Source organism: Sorex fumeus, unplaced genomic scaffold (assembly GCF_029834395.1).
Source record: "Sorex fumeus unplaced genomic scaffold, SorFum_2.1 ptg000034l, whole genome shotgun sequence".
Taxonomy (NCBI): Eukaryota; Metazoa; Chordata; class Mammalia; order Eulipotyphla; family Soricidae; genus Sorex; species Sorex fumeus.
The window spans coordinates 5,264,779-5,282,260 of NW_026606091.1; the positions used below are offsets into that span (position 1 = coordinate 5,264,779).

At 43.6% G+C, this 17,482-nt stretch overlaps 1 protein-coding gene across 1 annotated transcript in view; it reads right to left on the reverse strand.

Moving 5' to 3' along the window:
• TTC39B (tetratricopeptide repeat domain 39B) overlaps nt 1-17,482 on the reverse strand; it is a 133,185-nt gene that overhangs the window by 82,543 nt on the left and 33,160 nt on the right. The window contains exon 2 of the mRNA XM_056117397.1: nt 12,047-12,081. Coding sequence (XP_055973372.1) covers nt 12,047-12,081 — 35 coding nt within the window. The remainder of the gene's footprint in view (nt 1-12,046; nt 12,082-17,482) is intronic.

Consider the following 17,482-nt stretch of genomic DNA (forward strand, 5'->3'; position numbering starts at 1 on the left):
GTTACAAAGTTGTTCATGATGGATTTGAGTCATACACTGAATACCCATTCCAACACCAGAGTACATTTCTCATCACTAATGTTCCCTGTTCCCTCCTGCCATCACATCACTCTCCCTACCAGCCTACCTCTATGGTATGCACTTTTTCCTCCTTCCCCCCTTTCTTTCCTACCCTCCCTCTCTCTGTTTCTCTCTGTCTCTGTCTCTCTCTGTCTCTGTCTCTCTCCCCCTCCCTCCCTCTATTCCCTCCCTCTATTCCCTCCCTCCCTCCTTTCTCCTTCTCCCGCCCACCCCCCCCCCCGCCCCTTCTGGGCACTATGGTTTGCAATACAGATACTGACATGATATCATGTATATCCCTTTATCACTTTCAGTACTCAGTTCTTGGGACATATAAATTAAGATGTCTGTGAAACATCCAGTTTAATCCAGCATGATTAAATAAATGATAACTGGACCTATATCCTGTTAGCATTATCACTATGGCCCCACACAAAGCAGTAGCTACATCTCAAAGGTCACTGAGAAAGGAAGACTGTAAGTCACACTGGGAACTGAGGAATCTCTAACTTTCAGACACAAGGGAACAGACATTGCCACAAGGCTGAAGTGTTCCTGAGCCTGCTGAGAGAAAAATTTTAATAACAAGGTCTCTGGCCATTGGGATTCACAGATCACTCATTTTGACATCAACAACATCAAGTTTTCAGCCTCCACCAATCTCCTTCAATTCTACCAAAGGGATGCTCTGAAACGCTCCTCAGAGGTACCAATTCTCATCACTTCTCATAGTTAAAAAGTGTATTCAGAGAACGCCTATATCTTAACAGAAAATATGCATATACACACCCTCGTTTAATAAAGAACTTCTCGTTGTGGAAGATCCCACATTAATAGCAGACTTTTAAAAAGAAATCTAACAGTAAGAAATATACAATTAGCAATTCAAGTAGAAACTATAGGGTGGGAAACACTGGGATAAACTTCCCCTGGATTTTTAAGAGAACTTTATGTCCATTAACTGGACTCTCGGGCACATGCTTTTCCATTGCATAACATCCACGAAACCAGGATGCATCTAAAAATGGATAGCTTCACTGGTATAGATCAAAGTTAAGATCGTTAGCTTTTTATAGAATGACTGTACTCATTTGTGGAATATAAAGTAACATAATAGGAGACCAACACCTAAGAACAGCAAAGATAAGGCAAGGAGGATCACTCCATGGCTTGGAAGCTGGCTTCAAGTGCTGGGGGGAAAGGCAGCTGGGATAGAGAAGGGACCACTAAGTAAATGATGGTTGGAGGGATCACTGGGGATGGGAGATGTGTGCTGAAAGTAGACTATGGGCCAAACATGATGGCCTCTTAGTACCTGTATTACAAACCATAGGAGAACCTAAAAAGTCAGACACAAAAGAACTCAATGTCCAATTCTCTTTATAACATGGCAGTAGAAAGAAAAATTAGGTGACCAAGGAGTATAAGATTTCTTCTTTAGGTAACAACAAATACTTTCCTAACTTAGATTCTAGTCAAAAGTGTCAAAAATTCTGTAAATACACTATATATTAATGAGTTGTAAGTTCCTTACCACCTAGCTAAGAATCAGTGACTGCTTCAACTCTAATGGCGAGGGCAAAGCCACCAAAGTTCTTGCTCACAAAAATATTTATAACCTCCTTGCTCTTACTGCCTTGGAATTTAAGCACAGACACATTTCTATATAAGAATAAAATTTAAATTATAATAAGACGCTATGAAAAAGAAAAGAATACTGCTGAGAACAGATTAAATCTGCATCTATTTTAACAATTTTTGAAGACAAGTTTTGTCTCCTCTGACTTTGCTAAATTCACATTTAAAAGTAGTTAATCTTTTTTATTAATATACAATTTGATTAACTAGTATGCAACCATTCACTAGAGTTTTGTCCTGTTGTTCAGTGGTTTTTAAGAGGCAAATGAAAAGCACTAGTGGTTAACCCACTCTCTTCCCTCAATAGCAGCCAGAAATAATTCTGACCCAACACCTGTGCCCACAGATATCGCTGTTAACCTAAGTGATTCTCAAAACTCAAAACCAGTACCAAGTGTGGATCAATCCTCCTAGCCCATGCTTCTACTGTATTAGTCTCATACTATATTTTTTATGTCCCACAAATGAGTACAACCATTCTATATCTGTCCCTCTCCTTCTTACTCATGTCACTCAACATGATACTCTCCATATCCATCCAATTGTAAGTGAATTTCATGACTTCATTTTTCCTGGTGGCTGTGTAGTATTCCATTGTGTAGATGTACCATAGTTTCTTTATCCAGTCATCTGTTCTCAGACACTTGGGTTGTTTCCAGATTCTGGCTATTATAAATAGTGCTACAATGAACATATAAATGTAGGTAGCATTTCTACTGTGTTTCCATACCCCCCTCCCAGAGCATATTTCCAAAAATGGTATTGCTGGTTCATATGGAAATTCAATTTCTAGTTTTTTAAGAAACACTACGGCCATATCACCCTGAAAGTGCTTGATGTCATCTGATCAAACCAATAACAGATGTTTCTGTCTCCCAACAAGAAGACAACTCTCTTCAGAGGTCCCTGAAATGTTTGATTTATTAACTTTCATCTCACCATAATTTATAAAGACTCCCCTTGCCAAAATTGTCAAATATGGTAGTTGTGCTTGAATACTGGGAAAGGAGGATACACAGGGACAGGAGCATCAGGAAACTCAGGCCAGGGGGGCTGGAGAGATTGTACAGAGGGTAAGACCCTTGCCTTGCACAAGACTGACCCAGGTATGATCCCAGGTACCAGATATGATCTCCTGAGCCTGCCAGGAGTGATCCCTGAGTGCAGAGGAAGCAGTGTGCCCTGAGAACAGCTGACTGTGGCCAAGACGTAATCAACTGCCAAAACAGGAAGCAAAAGACTGCAGCAGGGCAAATCTTCTGGCCAAGTTTCTACAGATCATAAGATGGACCTAATTATCCTTCCCTCCTTCCCTCTGTAGAAGGCCACGTTTACTTCATTAAAGCAGGTCAAAAAGTTCATAAACCATTTTAACTTGTTTTGGAGTTTTTTGTCTTTGGGGGGGTGGGCGGGGCATACATCAGTGGTGCTCAGGGCTTACTACTGGCTGTGCTCAGAGGAATAATTTCCCCAAACTGGGGGAGTGGGACACATACACCCAGCAGTGCTCAAGGACTCCTGGCTCTGTGCTCAAGGATCGTTTCAGCAAGGGTTGAGGGGACTATATGTCCATGTGTGAGGCAAGTGTCCTACCGGCTTTACTATCTCCTAGTCCACAACTTCAATTTTTATAAAGGACTTCAGGGACCAGGGATGCGGCTCAGTGGTAGAGCACATGCCTCATCTGTGAGAGGCCCTGGACATCATCAGTAATTAAAACAACATCTTCAATGTGTCACTAAATGTTTTTTCTTTTTCAAACCCTTTAATTTCGTTCATAAGTTCTAAATTTTGAAGTTGTTTATATGATCTATCAGTTTGCATACATTGCAACTGTCCAAAACTGTTGCTAAGTTAAAACAATACACCACAAAGATCCAAAAGAAGGCAAAACTACATCTACAATAGTAAAACCAGTAAGTAGAAAGAGAGTCAGAGACAGTTGTCCTCTGTGGAAATAAAACAAGGCTCCCTGATCTATTAGCTTGCAAAACCTCCGTGGGAATGTCCTTACTGAGGTTTCTGCTTGCTAAAGCTGCCCATTGCTGAGAGGCATGTACTGAAGTCATAAACTAACCTGGAAAGAGTCCCTTTGCCACTAAGAAAAGCCCACATGGTGGGGCTGGAGTGATAGCACAGCAGGTAGGGCGTTTGCCTTGCATGTGGTCCACCCGGGTTCGATTCCCAGCATCCCATATGGTCCCCCGGGCACCGCCAGGGGTAATTCCTGAGTGCATGAGCCAGGAGTAACCCCTGTGCATTGCCAGGTGTGACCCAAACAGGAAAAAAAAAAAGAAAGAAAAGCCCACATGAGAAATTTTTCCCTAGTATTTTCTATGGGAATCTGGTCAGCTCCTGGAAATAAATTTCACAATACCATGAGGAACCCCCTCTGATATTTCTTTGAAGTCTGAGCATTGTCCACACTGACCCTCTGGAAATTTGTGGTTACAATTGTTCCACCACCACCCCTATCCATGCCACAACCCAGGTGGGTGGGTGAGTAGGAGGGTGCTGAGAGGTGTATTTAGCATCCTCTACTCTATAAACAATCATTCCCTGTACTCACCTGTCATCTCTCCAGCCTGCAGTTCATGCCCCCCCCCTTTCTTACCCATCAAAAAAGAATTCTTGGTCTTTGCATTATGTTCAAATATTTACTTAATGGGGCTGGAGTGATAGAACAGCGGGTAGGGCGTTTGCCTTGCATGCGGCCGACCCAGGTTCGATTCCCAGCATCCCATATGGTCCCCCGGGTACCGCCAGGAGTCATTCCTGAGTGCAGAGCCAGGAGTAACCCCTGAGCATCGCCAGGTGTGACCCAAAATTAAAAAAAGCAAATATTTACTTAAAACAGTGGTGACTGTTTTACTCTTCCCACTGAAAATATAAAATAACTGTTTCTATTTGACTTAAAAAAAAAACTGCCCCTCTTTGTTGCTGACAGTGCTTCTCCAAACCTAAGGTAAGGCAGCACAGGGCTAAGGTGCACAGCCTGCCAGTCACCTGGATTCTATCACCCCCACCTGTTTTCATCTCTGAGGCCTGAACCCCTCTGTGTTCCGCTGTTCCAGCTTGCAGCTGGGAATGGCCGTGGCTGCTGCTGGTGAATTCATCCCCTCACTAGCCCCTCAGCATGATCCTTTTCTTGCCATCTGATCTACCTGCCCTCTCCCTCTCCCACAGGAACACTCAGTTCCTGCCAACACCCACCACGGAACAGCTGCAGCAATCGAGCTGAATGACTACAAGCAGTTGAATGACTACAAGTTTCCGGGTGCTAGATAATGAGCTCACCTTCAAGGCAATTTTTAAAAAATTGTGCAATCAGATTATCTTCCACCAGGTACGGAAGGAAAAAGAAAAGGCGAGATAGATTAATTCTACCCTGGAGAGACCTGACAAACACTCCTATAAACCAGGTGAACCAGTTTGGCTTCAACTGTAGTAAGCCTTCTTGATAAACCTGTATCTTAGATGCTGTGAGAAGAGGATTTTCAATGTCTGGTTTCCATTCAAAAGCACACAGGCTCAGTCTAATAATGATGGGGATATAAAAAGAACAACAACACCACATAATATTCCTGGAGTGACAGTACAGCAGGTAGGGCACTTGTCTTGCACAGCCAACCTGGATCCAATCCCCAGCATCCCATATGGCGACCCCACCAAGCATTGCCAGAAGTAATTTCTGAGTATAGAGCCAAGAGTAAGCCCTGAGCACTGCCGGCAGTGGCCCCAAGACCAAAAACAAACAAATGAACTAAAAACTCTCAAACTCAAATCCCAACTGAAGGGCAGCCTACAAAATAACAGAGCAAAACTAGGCAAAACTGTCAAAATCATTGAAAATGAGTCTGAGAAACTGTCATAGCCAAGAGGAGCCTGACCAGAAATGAAGGTTAAAGGTTTTGTGATGTCTGGAAAGGGACGGAGGTAAGCATGGACTTTAGTTAATAACAATAATGCATCCACATTATTAGTACTAATTGTGGCAAATTACTATGTTAATGTAAGAAATTAATTACAGAGGGAAAAGACTGTGGGGTATATAGAAACCCTCTACACTAAAGATTTTCCAAACTAATATTTCACTGAATAATCCTCACAGATTTTATGGCAAGTTTTTTTTTTGGGAGGGGGGTGTTCCAAAAAAGGAGTGGGACAGCTATTATGAAAAGTTTTATTATTTGCTTTGTTTTTTTTTGGGGGGGGGGGGCACCAGTATGGAACATGAGTGAAACATGTTCCCTACTGCACGTTCAAAAGGGTGGAACATGCTGCGGGGAAAATCATGCAGTAACACTGATTATATAGTCAGTGGAATTCTATTTTTATATCCTAATTATGACATAATTATAGTAGCTAAACAGTTACACCCTCCAACTGCCGTGTAACCCCAACAAAGGCCAGGATCCAAAGATTATCACAACAAGCTCCCGGGAGAGCACAAGGCAGAGTCTCCTACCCTGTGTCTGACTATCCTCGCCAGGGCCCAACAGCTGAAGACTTCCAGGCCCCAACCAAGGCCTTACTGGAGCCACTCTCCACACACTTGGATAAGCCTCAGACATAACCGAACTGGCAGAGGAACCCAGGTGTGTGGGACCCGGGACTGAGATCTCTAAGCCTGCACGGTTTGGGACTGGACCTGTCAGTAGCTAAACAGTTACACCCTCCAACTGCCGTGTAACCCCAACAAAGGCCAGGATCCAAAGATTATCACAACAAGCTCCCGGGAGCGCGCGGCCGCATTCGCGGCCGCGCGACTATTTATTTAATAATTTTCAGGATACCTTAAATATCCTTAAATATCCAATCCACATGGCAGAGCCTGGCAAGCTATCCGTGATCTATGCCAAATAGACCAAATTGATATGCCAAATCCAGTAATAAATGGATCTCATTCCCCTAGCCCTGATTATGCAGAGTCGAGAAGGATATGGAAGGAGAAGCTGATAAAACACCAAGGCAGACATGGGCTGCCAAAACGCAGAAAAACAAAAATGATTGTCTGTACTTTTAATGCTCGTACGCTGGCATCTGCTGCATCCATTGAAGACCTTATGGTACAAGCACGAAAGATCAAGTACGACATCATTGGTCTGACCGAAACGAGAAGACATCAATCCCATCATGCTGTTTTCGACACTGGAGAAGAACTGTTCCTTGGAACATGTGATAAAAGAGGCGTCGGTGGTGTCGGTATCCTTGTCAACACAAACTTAGTCACGAGCATTGATTCATTTGAATGCCTAACAACCCGAATCGGACGATTACACTTGAATAAATGTGGCTCACTACCGGCAGTTTCTATCTTTGTTGTCTACGCACCAACATCCAGTTATGGTGAAAAAGAAACTGAGAAATTCTACATGGAGCTGGAGAAATTCTATAAAGAAGATCACACCTTCTACAAGATCATTGTCGGTGATTTTAATGCCAAGATAGGACCAAGAAGATCAGTCGATGAACTCCACATCGGAACCCATGGCCTGGAATGGAACGAACAAGGTGACAGACTGTCTGAGTTCATCATGTCAACCAAAACCTTCCATGGTAACTCACAATTCCAAAAGGCTGAATCTAAACGTTGGACATGGGAGTCTCCCGATGGACGGTTCCACAATGAAATAGACCACATCATATTCAATCGGCGGTTTTGCCTAACCGATGTTGCTGTTGTCCCAAAATTCCAAACGGGATCAGACCACCGTCTTCTTCGTGCAAAATTCTACCTCACAGAACGAGGAGAAAAGAATGCAAGGTTTAAGAAGAAGACTCCCAGAACAACCACCAACTGGGAACTCTTTGGCTCTGTTGCAGCAACATGGGAAGATGCCGTCATTGACAACATTGATGAGGAATACGATCGAATGATTCAGCACCTCCATGATTGTGCAAGGAATGCCAAGAGAGAGATAACCACAAAAAACCGTCTTTCTTCGAACACTCTTGAACTTATTCGCCAACGTGGCGTGGCACGTGCCTCAGGCAACCACAAGCAAACGTCCGAACTGGCAAAACAGTGCAGAAAAGCCATCAAGGATGACCTCAAAAACAGGAGAGCAGCAGTACTGGTAGATGCAGCAGAAGCTGGGAAAAACATTCGTAATGCCCGCCTGTCCTTCACCAACTACAAAACCAAGATGACTGCCCTCCGACATCATGATGGATCTATCACATCTTCCAGAAGGGCAATGGAGAAGATTATTCATGAATTCTACTCAGATCTCTTTAATAGCCACATCCACTTGCCCACATACCACATACCACATGATGGATATGTCGTTCCCAATGTTCTCCCTTCCGAAATCCAACATGCCATCTCGTCGGTAAAGAAACAAAAAGCACCTGGCCCAGACAAGATCAGACCTGAACACCTGAAGAACTTACCATCAGTACTCATCAATACATTAGCTCGACTCTTCACACGCTACCTGTCTGAATGCAAGGTTCCATCCCAATGGAAAACCAGCAAGACTGTACTACTATACAAGAAAGGAGACATCCACGACATTGGCAACTATCGCCCAATCTGCCTATTGTCTGTCATCTACAAACTATTCACTCGAGTCATCCTGAATAGGATTAGCAGAACACTAGATGAAGGACAACCATGTGAACAAGCTGGATTCCGAAAAGGATTCAGTACCATCGACCATATCCACACAATAACCAAGCTCATTGAGGTATCTCGGGAGTTCAAGATGCCGCTCTGTCTAACGTTCATTGATTTAAAGAAGGCCTTTGATTCTGTTGAGACAGAAGCGGTCATGGAAGCCCTAGCCAATCAGGGCGTACAAACTCAATACATCAGGATCCTTCGTGAGCTCTATTGCGGATTCACTACCAAGATCTCACCATTCTACAAAGAAGTAATCATCCATATCAAGAGAGGGGTTCGGCAGGGTGATACCATTTCACCAAAACTCTTCAGTGCCACCCTCGAGAACATCATGCGACGACTAGAATGGGAAAACATGGGAGTGAAGATAGATGGTCGGCAACTACACCACCTCCGCTTTGCTGATGACATCGTTCTAATAACACCAAACATCAGCCAAGCGGCACAAATGCTTGCGGACTTTGACCGTGAGTGTGGAAAGGTTGGACTACAGCTGAATCTTACGAAGACAATGTTTATGAGAAACAGCCTTGTTCCTGACACTCCATTCGCTCTCAACGGAACCACCATCTCCGAATGCAACAGTTATATATACTTAGGTCGAGAAATCAACATGATGAATGACCTGGCACCTGAGTTACGCAGGAGGAAGAGAGCGGCTTGGAATGCCTTCAAGAGCATTGAAGAAATAACTAAAAGGACAAAGAACCTCCAACTACGAGCACATCTCTTTGATTCCACTATTCTTCCTGCATTAACATATGCCTCAGAGACCTGGACCCTACGAAAACAGGATGAGAACACTATTCGGGTCTCTCAAAGAGGAATCGAAAGAACTATGCTTGGAATATCACGATTCACTCAAATGAGAGATAGAATCCGGAGTTCTGATCTTCGTCAACGCTCAAGAATCAGAGACGCTGTCTCATTTGCCAAGACATCAAAAATCAGATGGGCTGGACATGTAATGAGGTTTACAGACAACCGCTGGACTAGAGCCATTACTGATTGGATTCCACGAGACATCAAAAGATCACGTGGACGCCCACCTATAAGATGGTCAGACTTCTTTGTCAAGACCCTAAATGATCGGTTTGAGGCTCTACATGTTCCTAAAACGAACAGATACCATTGGGCTACGCTAGCACGCAACCGGGATGAATGGAGACGTTACTGGCACCCGCTCGAATAAATCGATGAATAACGGGGATTAAGTGATTAAGTGATAAGTGAATTATGATTTAGTTTTTAAAATGAGAAATATTTAACATAAAATTACAACTCTTGAACAATCTACAAATTTGTAACGAATATAAAAATAGTGACTAGGGAACCAGAGAGATAGTACAGAGGGTAAAGCAAAGATCACCTGGCTTCAATCCTTGGCACTGCTTATAGTCCCTGAGCACAACCATGACCGATTGCTCATCACAGAGCCAGGAGTAATCTCACTATGCCTTGCATGTGACTTACCCGGTTCGATTCCCAGCATCCCATATGGTCCCCTGAGGACCATCAGGAGTAATTCCTGAGTGCAAAGCCAGGAGTAACCCCTGTACATTGCCAGGCGGGACCCAAAAAGAAAAAAAAAGCTAAGAACACATATATTTTTTAATTTATTGATATATAAGAAACTGAGAAATAATTTAAAGAGGCATAGACTTGGATTCTCATGAAAGAAAATTCAATGCACTATACAATGACAATGATGAATTTTTTTAAACAAAATTAGACACGATCTAAGTAGAAAACTGTCTCAAATAAAAGCTAGGTTATGGGGCTGGAGCGATAGCACAGCGGGTAGGGCAGTTGCCTTGGATGCAGCCAACCCGGGTTCGATTCCCCGCATCCCATTCCCAGCATCCCATAGCGGGTAGGGCATTTGCCTTGCATGCGGCCAACCCGGGTTCGATTCCCTGCATACCATATGGTCCCCTGAGCACCGCCAGGAGTAATTCCTGAGTGCAGAGCCAGGAGTAACCCCTGTGCATTGCTGGGTGTGACCCAAAGAGGAAAAAAAAAAGCTAGGTTACATAAACCAATTCAGTTATAGAGTAGTCACATGAACTGATAAAACTCCTGACTGTGCTGTTAACTGAATTCTGTTCCTCTCACCCCAAATCCACAGTGTGAGGGTGCATGGGGATAAATCTTATGTCAGGTCACTTGGGTACCCTGTTCGAGGATCCTCAGGATGGGCTAATGCCTTTGAAACAGTCCCTGGAAAGCTCTCTTCCCATCCTCTCCCATCAGTGCTCCCTCTCTCCCGTGAGCCTTCCTCCTCCTTTGGCCCTCACTAGGACAGGCAGCCGGCAGGGCAGGAGACAACCAGCGCTCACCCCAACCTGGCTATGCACCCTGACCTTGGCCTTCAGCCTCATTACTCAGAGACAATAAATTGCATTAAGTCACTCTGTGTAATTTAGTAACTCAAGTTTATACAGAAAGACAAATTGAAATAGATAAAGAGCAATAAAAACATCCCTTTTAATTTGGAAATCCTCTATGAAGTTAACCTTTGGAGTTGATATTAAATAGAACAAAGGGACTAGAAAGATATTACAGAAAGGTGCGAGCCTTGCTTATGGCCACGCCCAGTTCAATTCTGGAATCACATGGTCCCCAGAGAATTCCTGGGTGTAGCCCTGAGGACTCAAGCATCACCAAATGTGACCCTAAATGTACTTCCCACCTCCAGCCCCCAGTAACAACAGGGGTGACCCAGATGATCTCCAACCCCAAAGAACCCAAACAGCACCACATTCTTGGGCGTCTACCTTGAACCACTTTCTTATGTTCATCATAGAATATCCAGGAGGTATAGAAAACATAAAAAGAAGAAATAACGTGTTATCTCTAAGTAACAAAATAGAAGACTAACACCCAAGAGTGGCCGAGATTAGTACCAGGAATTTTGCTCCATGGCTTGGAGGCCAGCCACACATGCTAGGGGAAAAGGGAGCTCAGATAGAGAAGGGAACACCAAATAAAGGTGTTGGGAGGATCCTCCCAGGATGGGAGAAGCATGCTGAAAGTATACTATAGACCAAACATGGTTGCCACTCAATGCCTCTCTTGCAAACCATAATACCCAAAAGGAGAGAGAGAGAACAAAAGGGAATGCCCTGCCACAGAGGCAGGGTGGGATGGGGGATGGGAGGGATACTGGGACCCGCGGTGGTGGAAAATGGGCACTGGTGGAGGGATGGGTACTTGATCATTGTATAACTGAAACCCAAGAACAAAAATTTGTAAGTCTATAACTGTATCTCATGGTGTTTCACTAATAAAAAAAAATTATACACCAAAATATATATATATTTAAAATTTAAAAAAAAAGAAATAATGTGTTATTTCTAACACTATGACTAATTCTTGAATGAAGAATAGCCAGAAAGGGCCTGGGAGACCCCAAAATCAATAAATTAAATATAGCAAACTATAAATATAAAAATACTTACTGTTTAATATTTTTAAGATAATAGCAATCAGATAATAGCAAAATTTCTAGCAATAGCAATTGGACAAACTGTGGTATCATTTTTAATCTGACAGGATGCCATTCACAAAAATCTCTTTGGGCTTATAGGAAATTCAACCAAAGGCAAAACTCTTATATATAAACCTAATCATTCTAAAAAACTGAGAGCAAGTAATATATAAAACTTAATGTTTTATATAACATAACTTTACCACATACTTTTTGATTTCACTACTTACATAGACATGGTGTCCAATGCATCTTCAAAGATGTCCTAGGGAGAAACAAAAAAAATACAATGAGTTTATCAACTGGCCTAACTCCACTGCCTCATGACTGAGCTCCACAGAGATGCTAACCAGCAGAAAATTTCAGGTACATAGTGGAGTGAGGCGGGTATTGAAAACTCTGAGCCATCTCGGAGTCTGGGAGGGCAACCTCCCCATCTCCCTGAACTTCCAGAAGCCCCAGCAGTCAACCATGTTCCTCAACACTCCCGTCCTTACACTAACAACATGTAAGCTCATCCACCAGCCCTATTTCAGAGACTCATAATTAAAACTCAAAAGAGATCAACTAGCCGCAAAAATCTCTTGAATACACCAATTCTGGCTGAGACTTCCAGGGCAATCTTGGGAGGGGGTGGGTCAAGTTTCTTCCCTACCAATGCCTAAGCAGCTGTGCTCACACCACAACAGCTGCTGCCAGGCCTTGAAACAGATTCCATCACCTCACAACTAACCTCCACAGAGATGCTAACCTGCTGAGAATTTCAGATACACCAGGTTTTATTGGCTGAAAACTCTGCGGGGTCTTCTCAGAGTCGGGATGGGTGACCACTCCCCAGCTCCCTCTACTTCCAGGAGTCATGGCAGCCACACCCATGCCCCGCTGCCCCTGCCATGTAAGCTCACTGCCCAGTTAAATATCTCTAGATATTCTGGAGTAACATCTCCAAACACTGCAAGGCTAACATCCCAGTAGGAGCACATCAGATTGGATGCGAATGTAATGTAGAATCCAACTAAGCTCAACTAACAAAAACATTAACACAGAAGGCTTAACAAGCAATACAGCTTAGTAAACTTCAGACGAAGACTTAATGTCCCCCTGGTGAGATACAACAATTTTCACAAATTCTCCTTTAATGAAGCATTTTTTGAACATTTCTATTAGCCATTCAGTGGTTACAAGCAATATAAAGTAAATTATTACGGGCCTGCTAGGGGATAGGCTTGAGGGTTGGTTGCGAAATTATAGACAATGGTAGAGGGAAAGTGACAGTGACAGTGGTGGTGGAACTGGTGCTGGAATACTGAACAAATCATCATGAACAAATCATCATAAACGAGTTTGTAAATCACGGCATTTAAATAAAGTGGAAAAAAAGTGGAGGGAAGGGGTGGAGAGAGGAGGGTGAGGGGAAGAAGATAGGGAGGTAAATAAGGAAGAAAGGGAGGAAGGGAAAGAGGAAGGAAGGAAGGAAGGAAGGAAAGAAGGAAGGAAGGAGGGAGGGAGGGAGGGAGGGAGGGAGGGAGGAAGGAAGGAAGGAAGGAAGGAAGGAGAGAGAAAGAGAGGAAAGAAGGAAAGAAAGACAGAAAGAAGGAAGAAAGAAGGAAGGAAGGAAGGAAGGAAGGAAGAAAGAAAGAAAGAAAGAAAGAAAGAAAGAAAGAAAGAAAGAAAGAAAGAGAGAGAACAGGGTAGGGGGAGGGATAAAAACAATGTTGAGAGAATACTGGTCTGTGCATTTAGGCAGGAGGACAAATGGTAGAAACACTAAAAAAAGAGGAAACAAGTTCTACACAGTGATAAAAGTGATTTTAGAATTTGGTATCCCTGCCTGACCCACTAATCTAAACTAAAGACATACTCTGCAGGGGATAGAGAGTCCAAGATAATTCCATCTTATCCTCATTCTCCAGAGATTGGTTCTAGTGCAAAACAGAGCTCATCAGCCACTCATTCCTCGATGAGAGATAACCTAGTACCTGAAGAGAAAGAATCCATGTCAGAAGACTTTTTTTTTTTTGCTTTTTGGGTCACACCTGGCGATGCACAGGGGTTACTCCTCGCTCTGCACTCTGGAGTTACTCCTGGCGGTGCTCAGGGGACCATATGGGATGCTGGGAATCGAACCTGGGTCGGCCGCATGCAAGGCAAACGCCCTACCCGCTGTGCTATCTCTCCAGCCCCCAGAAGACTTCTTAAAAATGTTTTTATGGTCTCTTTAAAAAGTTCCCGACTAGAAAAAAGACTCCATTCCCCAACTGAAAGTCTTCAGCAGCTCTTGATATCTTAGACATTGTCACCTCAATTAGCTCAACGCTTCACATGTCAGCAACAGATTCTGATACACAGGGCTGTGTTGAAGGTGAGGGAGCGAGCTCTCTGGGAACCTAAAACAAATCTTAACGGCTCTGGAGCCCGGCCCTCTGACATCACAGCTGATCTTTCACAGGCTCCCTTGACCAGGTGGTACCATTCCCTGAAGGGGAAGAGGAGACTCCATCTTTCCTCTGCTTCCTCACAAACCTCAACCAACCCACAGCAGACAGACAGGCTTGGCGAGCGAAGCTCACGAAGGCCAAGTTGGTCCCCAGCAGCATTCCACTTCCAAGGAGGCAGGGCTGATACTTACACTGCCACAAGAAATGAAAAGCTGAAGAATATCCAGGAAGAAATCATCTTCACTTAAGTACCCTCTCTCTCTCCCTGTTGTCATGTGCAGAGGGCTCACTGTACAAAAGCACTGAACAACACGGTGGCCACAGTTTAAAATAATGCATATCTGAAAGTTTCTGAGAATTGTACACACAAAAAAGTATATCTCCAGGGGGTGATGACTGTGTTTGACTGATCTTATGGTAATTGTTTCACAACGGAATCAGTTGTCAAATCATAATGTTGTATGCCTCTACCTAAACACAGTCTTATATTAACTTTATCTCAGCAAAGCAAGGGGAGATATTTTTAAGTTAAAATAATAATAAGGGGGGCAGTAGAGATAGTATACAGGGTAGGGCACTTGTCTTGTTGAACCATGTTCGATCCCCAGCACCACATATGGTTCCCTGAGCACTGCCAGGAGGGATCCCAGAGCAGTGAGGAGTTTGGGGCACCACTGGGTGTGGGCCAAAAAAAAAAAAAGAAATTAAATGAAATTAAAAAGAATATTGAATCTATTTTTTTTCCATTTTCAGTTTTTCCCAAAGGGACTGATACCATTCTAGCATCAAGGGGTACTGGAAAGATCCACGGAAATCCTCAACTGGGGGGGAGAGGGGGCAGGGGAGGGCATTTTGTTTGTTTGCTTAAATAAAGCAGGTTTTGAGGTGGGGGCACACTGAATGATTTTGTTTCTGAAAAGGGGTTGGTAGACTGAATACATCTGGGAACCTGATTATTTGACTAACGTAAGTTGAACAGATCTAGTAATAGAGAACTATTCTGTTAATCAAGGAGGGGGAGAGAGAGAGAGGGAGGGAGAGAGAGAGAGGGAGGGAGGGAGGGAGGGAGGGAGGGAGGGAGGGAGGGAGGGAGGGAGGGAGAAAGAAGTGGCTGCCATAGACACAGGCAAGAGTCAGGTGATGGGAGGAAAACTGGGGACACTGGTTATCTCTGGTGATGCAATAAAAAGAAGAAGAAAGAAAGAAAGAAAGAAAGAAAGAAAGAAAGAAAGAAAGAAAGAAAGAAAGAGAGAGAGAAAGGGAAGCTCAATCTGCTGACAAACCAGGTGAGTTCACAGAAGAACATGCTATGTAGCCCTTTCTTGGAAGGTAGAAGCCTTTCCCCCCCTTCCAAGCAGGAATCAACTTGGGGGCGGGGGGGTCTATTTCTTTTGGACATGGAATAATAGATCTTTGACTGAACCACATCTGGCAACTTAATATACACAGGTACAGAGTGGTACCTGACTATCTCCTGGATCTATGAAGACTCCCTGGCTGGTGTCAAAGGCCTTCAGACTCCTCTTGCATGTACAGGGTGCACTAGTAGGCACACAGGTCTGCATTCAATAGACTATGAATAATCATCTTCTTCGTTGGCTCACGGGCTGGATGGGCACCTTGATCCTCAGATAGAAGATCCTTAACCATGAGTGGTTTAATTTTGCAATTGAGCAACAGGGCTAATTCCATTAAATGGGAAATTACCTGGAAAGTCCTGTCAACACAAGGCTCCCTGCAAATGCAGCCCTACTTCCTAAGGGTCAGAGGATCCTACACACAGAAATAAGGATAAGGATTGGGAGGTGCTGTGTCAATGACAAGGGCTTCTCTGAATATTTCTCATCTGGATTTTTAATTGTCCCACTCTGAGTAGCAAATTTGCATGCAAGTGCATGTATATAATAAAAATGCTTAAAGAGCCTGGCAAGCTCCCCGTGACATATTCGATATGCCAAACACTGTAACAACAAAGTCTCCAATGGAGACGTTACTGGGCCCGCTCGAGCAAATCAATGATCAACGGGAGGGCCTTTTACCTTTTTTTTTTTTATTAAAATCTCAAATAGTGAGGCCAATGTTTACAAACATTTTATCCCTGGGGTGAGAGAAAAGAGTAAAAGTAATCAATATACTATTACAAAAGTAATTTAGGTATCCTTTATTAGTTACAAGCAGACAAGTAGATGTAAAGCTTCTCTGTCCTCCACATGTAAACTTATTGTTGATTTGTTTGAGGGGGAGGGAGTGTTTGTTTGCTTGTTTGTTTTTGGCCTCACCCAGTGATGCTCAGGGGTTACTCCTGGCTCTGCACTAAGGAATCACTCCTAGTGGTGTTCGGGATGCTGGAGAATCAACCCCGGGTCAGTCAGCTATGTGCAAGGCAAACTCCCTACCTGCTGTACCATCTCTCCAGAGACTCCCTATGTAAATTTTAATTCTCTGTGATATTACAAGGAGTATACAGTGGAGCCTTGGAAATAGAGTTCAACAGGCCGGAACCCATACTTAGCATCAAGGAGGCCTGAGTTTGATCCCTGGAACCACATGCTCCCCAGAGCACCACTATCACATGGGCCAAAAATACTTTTCTAATAAAAAATTTTAACAAAAAGTATGGCAAATATTGCTTCAAATAGGAATATGAATTTAAAAAATTAAAACCGTGTACCACGAATTCTAAATTTTACATTCCCTTACCTCTACTTTCTTTACTGAGACCTCTTTTCCTTCCTTCTTTTCCTCCACCTCTTTCTTCACCTCTGCCTCTGCTTTCCCCTCCATTTCTCCCTCTAGCCTTGATGGGTCCATGAGCTAATGCTCCCATGTTCTCATTTAACTGTCTCTCTTTAGGAAGGGGTGGCAAGGCTTGATGGGGCTCGGCAGACAACTTCCTCATCAATGAGAACCACCCACCACTCCATAGCACCAGACAATGACCTCACTGACCTATGCCCAACATTCTGTTCTACTGGCCAATAAAGCTGTGTGCTTAGTATCATGGGTTCCAAGAACCCTAGAACTGCTGAGAACTCTAACAAGTCACAGTCTGTTCACCCAGCTCTGGGCCACCTCGAAAGCATTGCCAAAGAATAAGACCTAAACACGTGCCCCCACCATCCTTCAGGATTAGGGCAGGAATGAAGAGCCAGGGGTGCTGGGGCCCTAGTAACTACTAAGACTCCTCCACATAACCTTCACTCCTGGTGAATCAAGATGTCTACAATG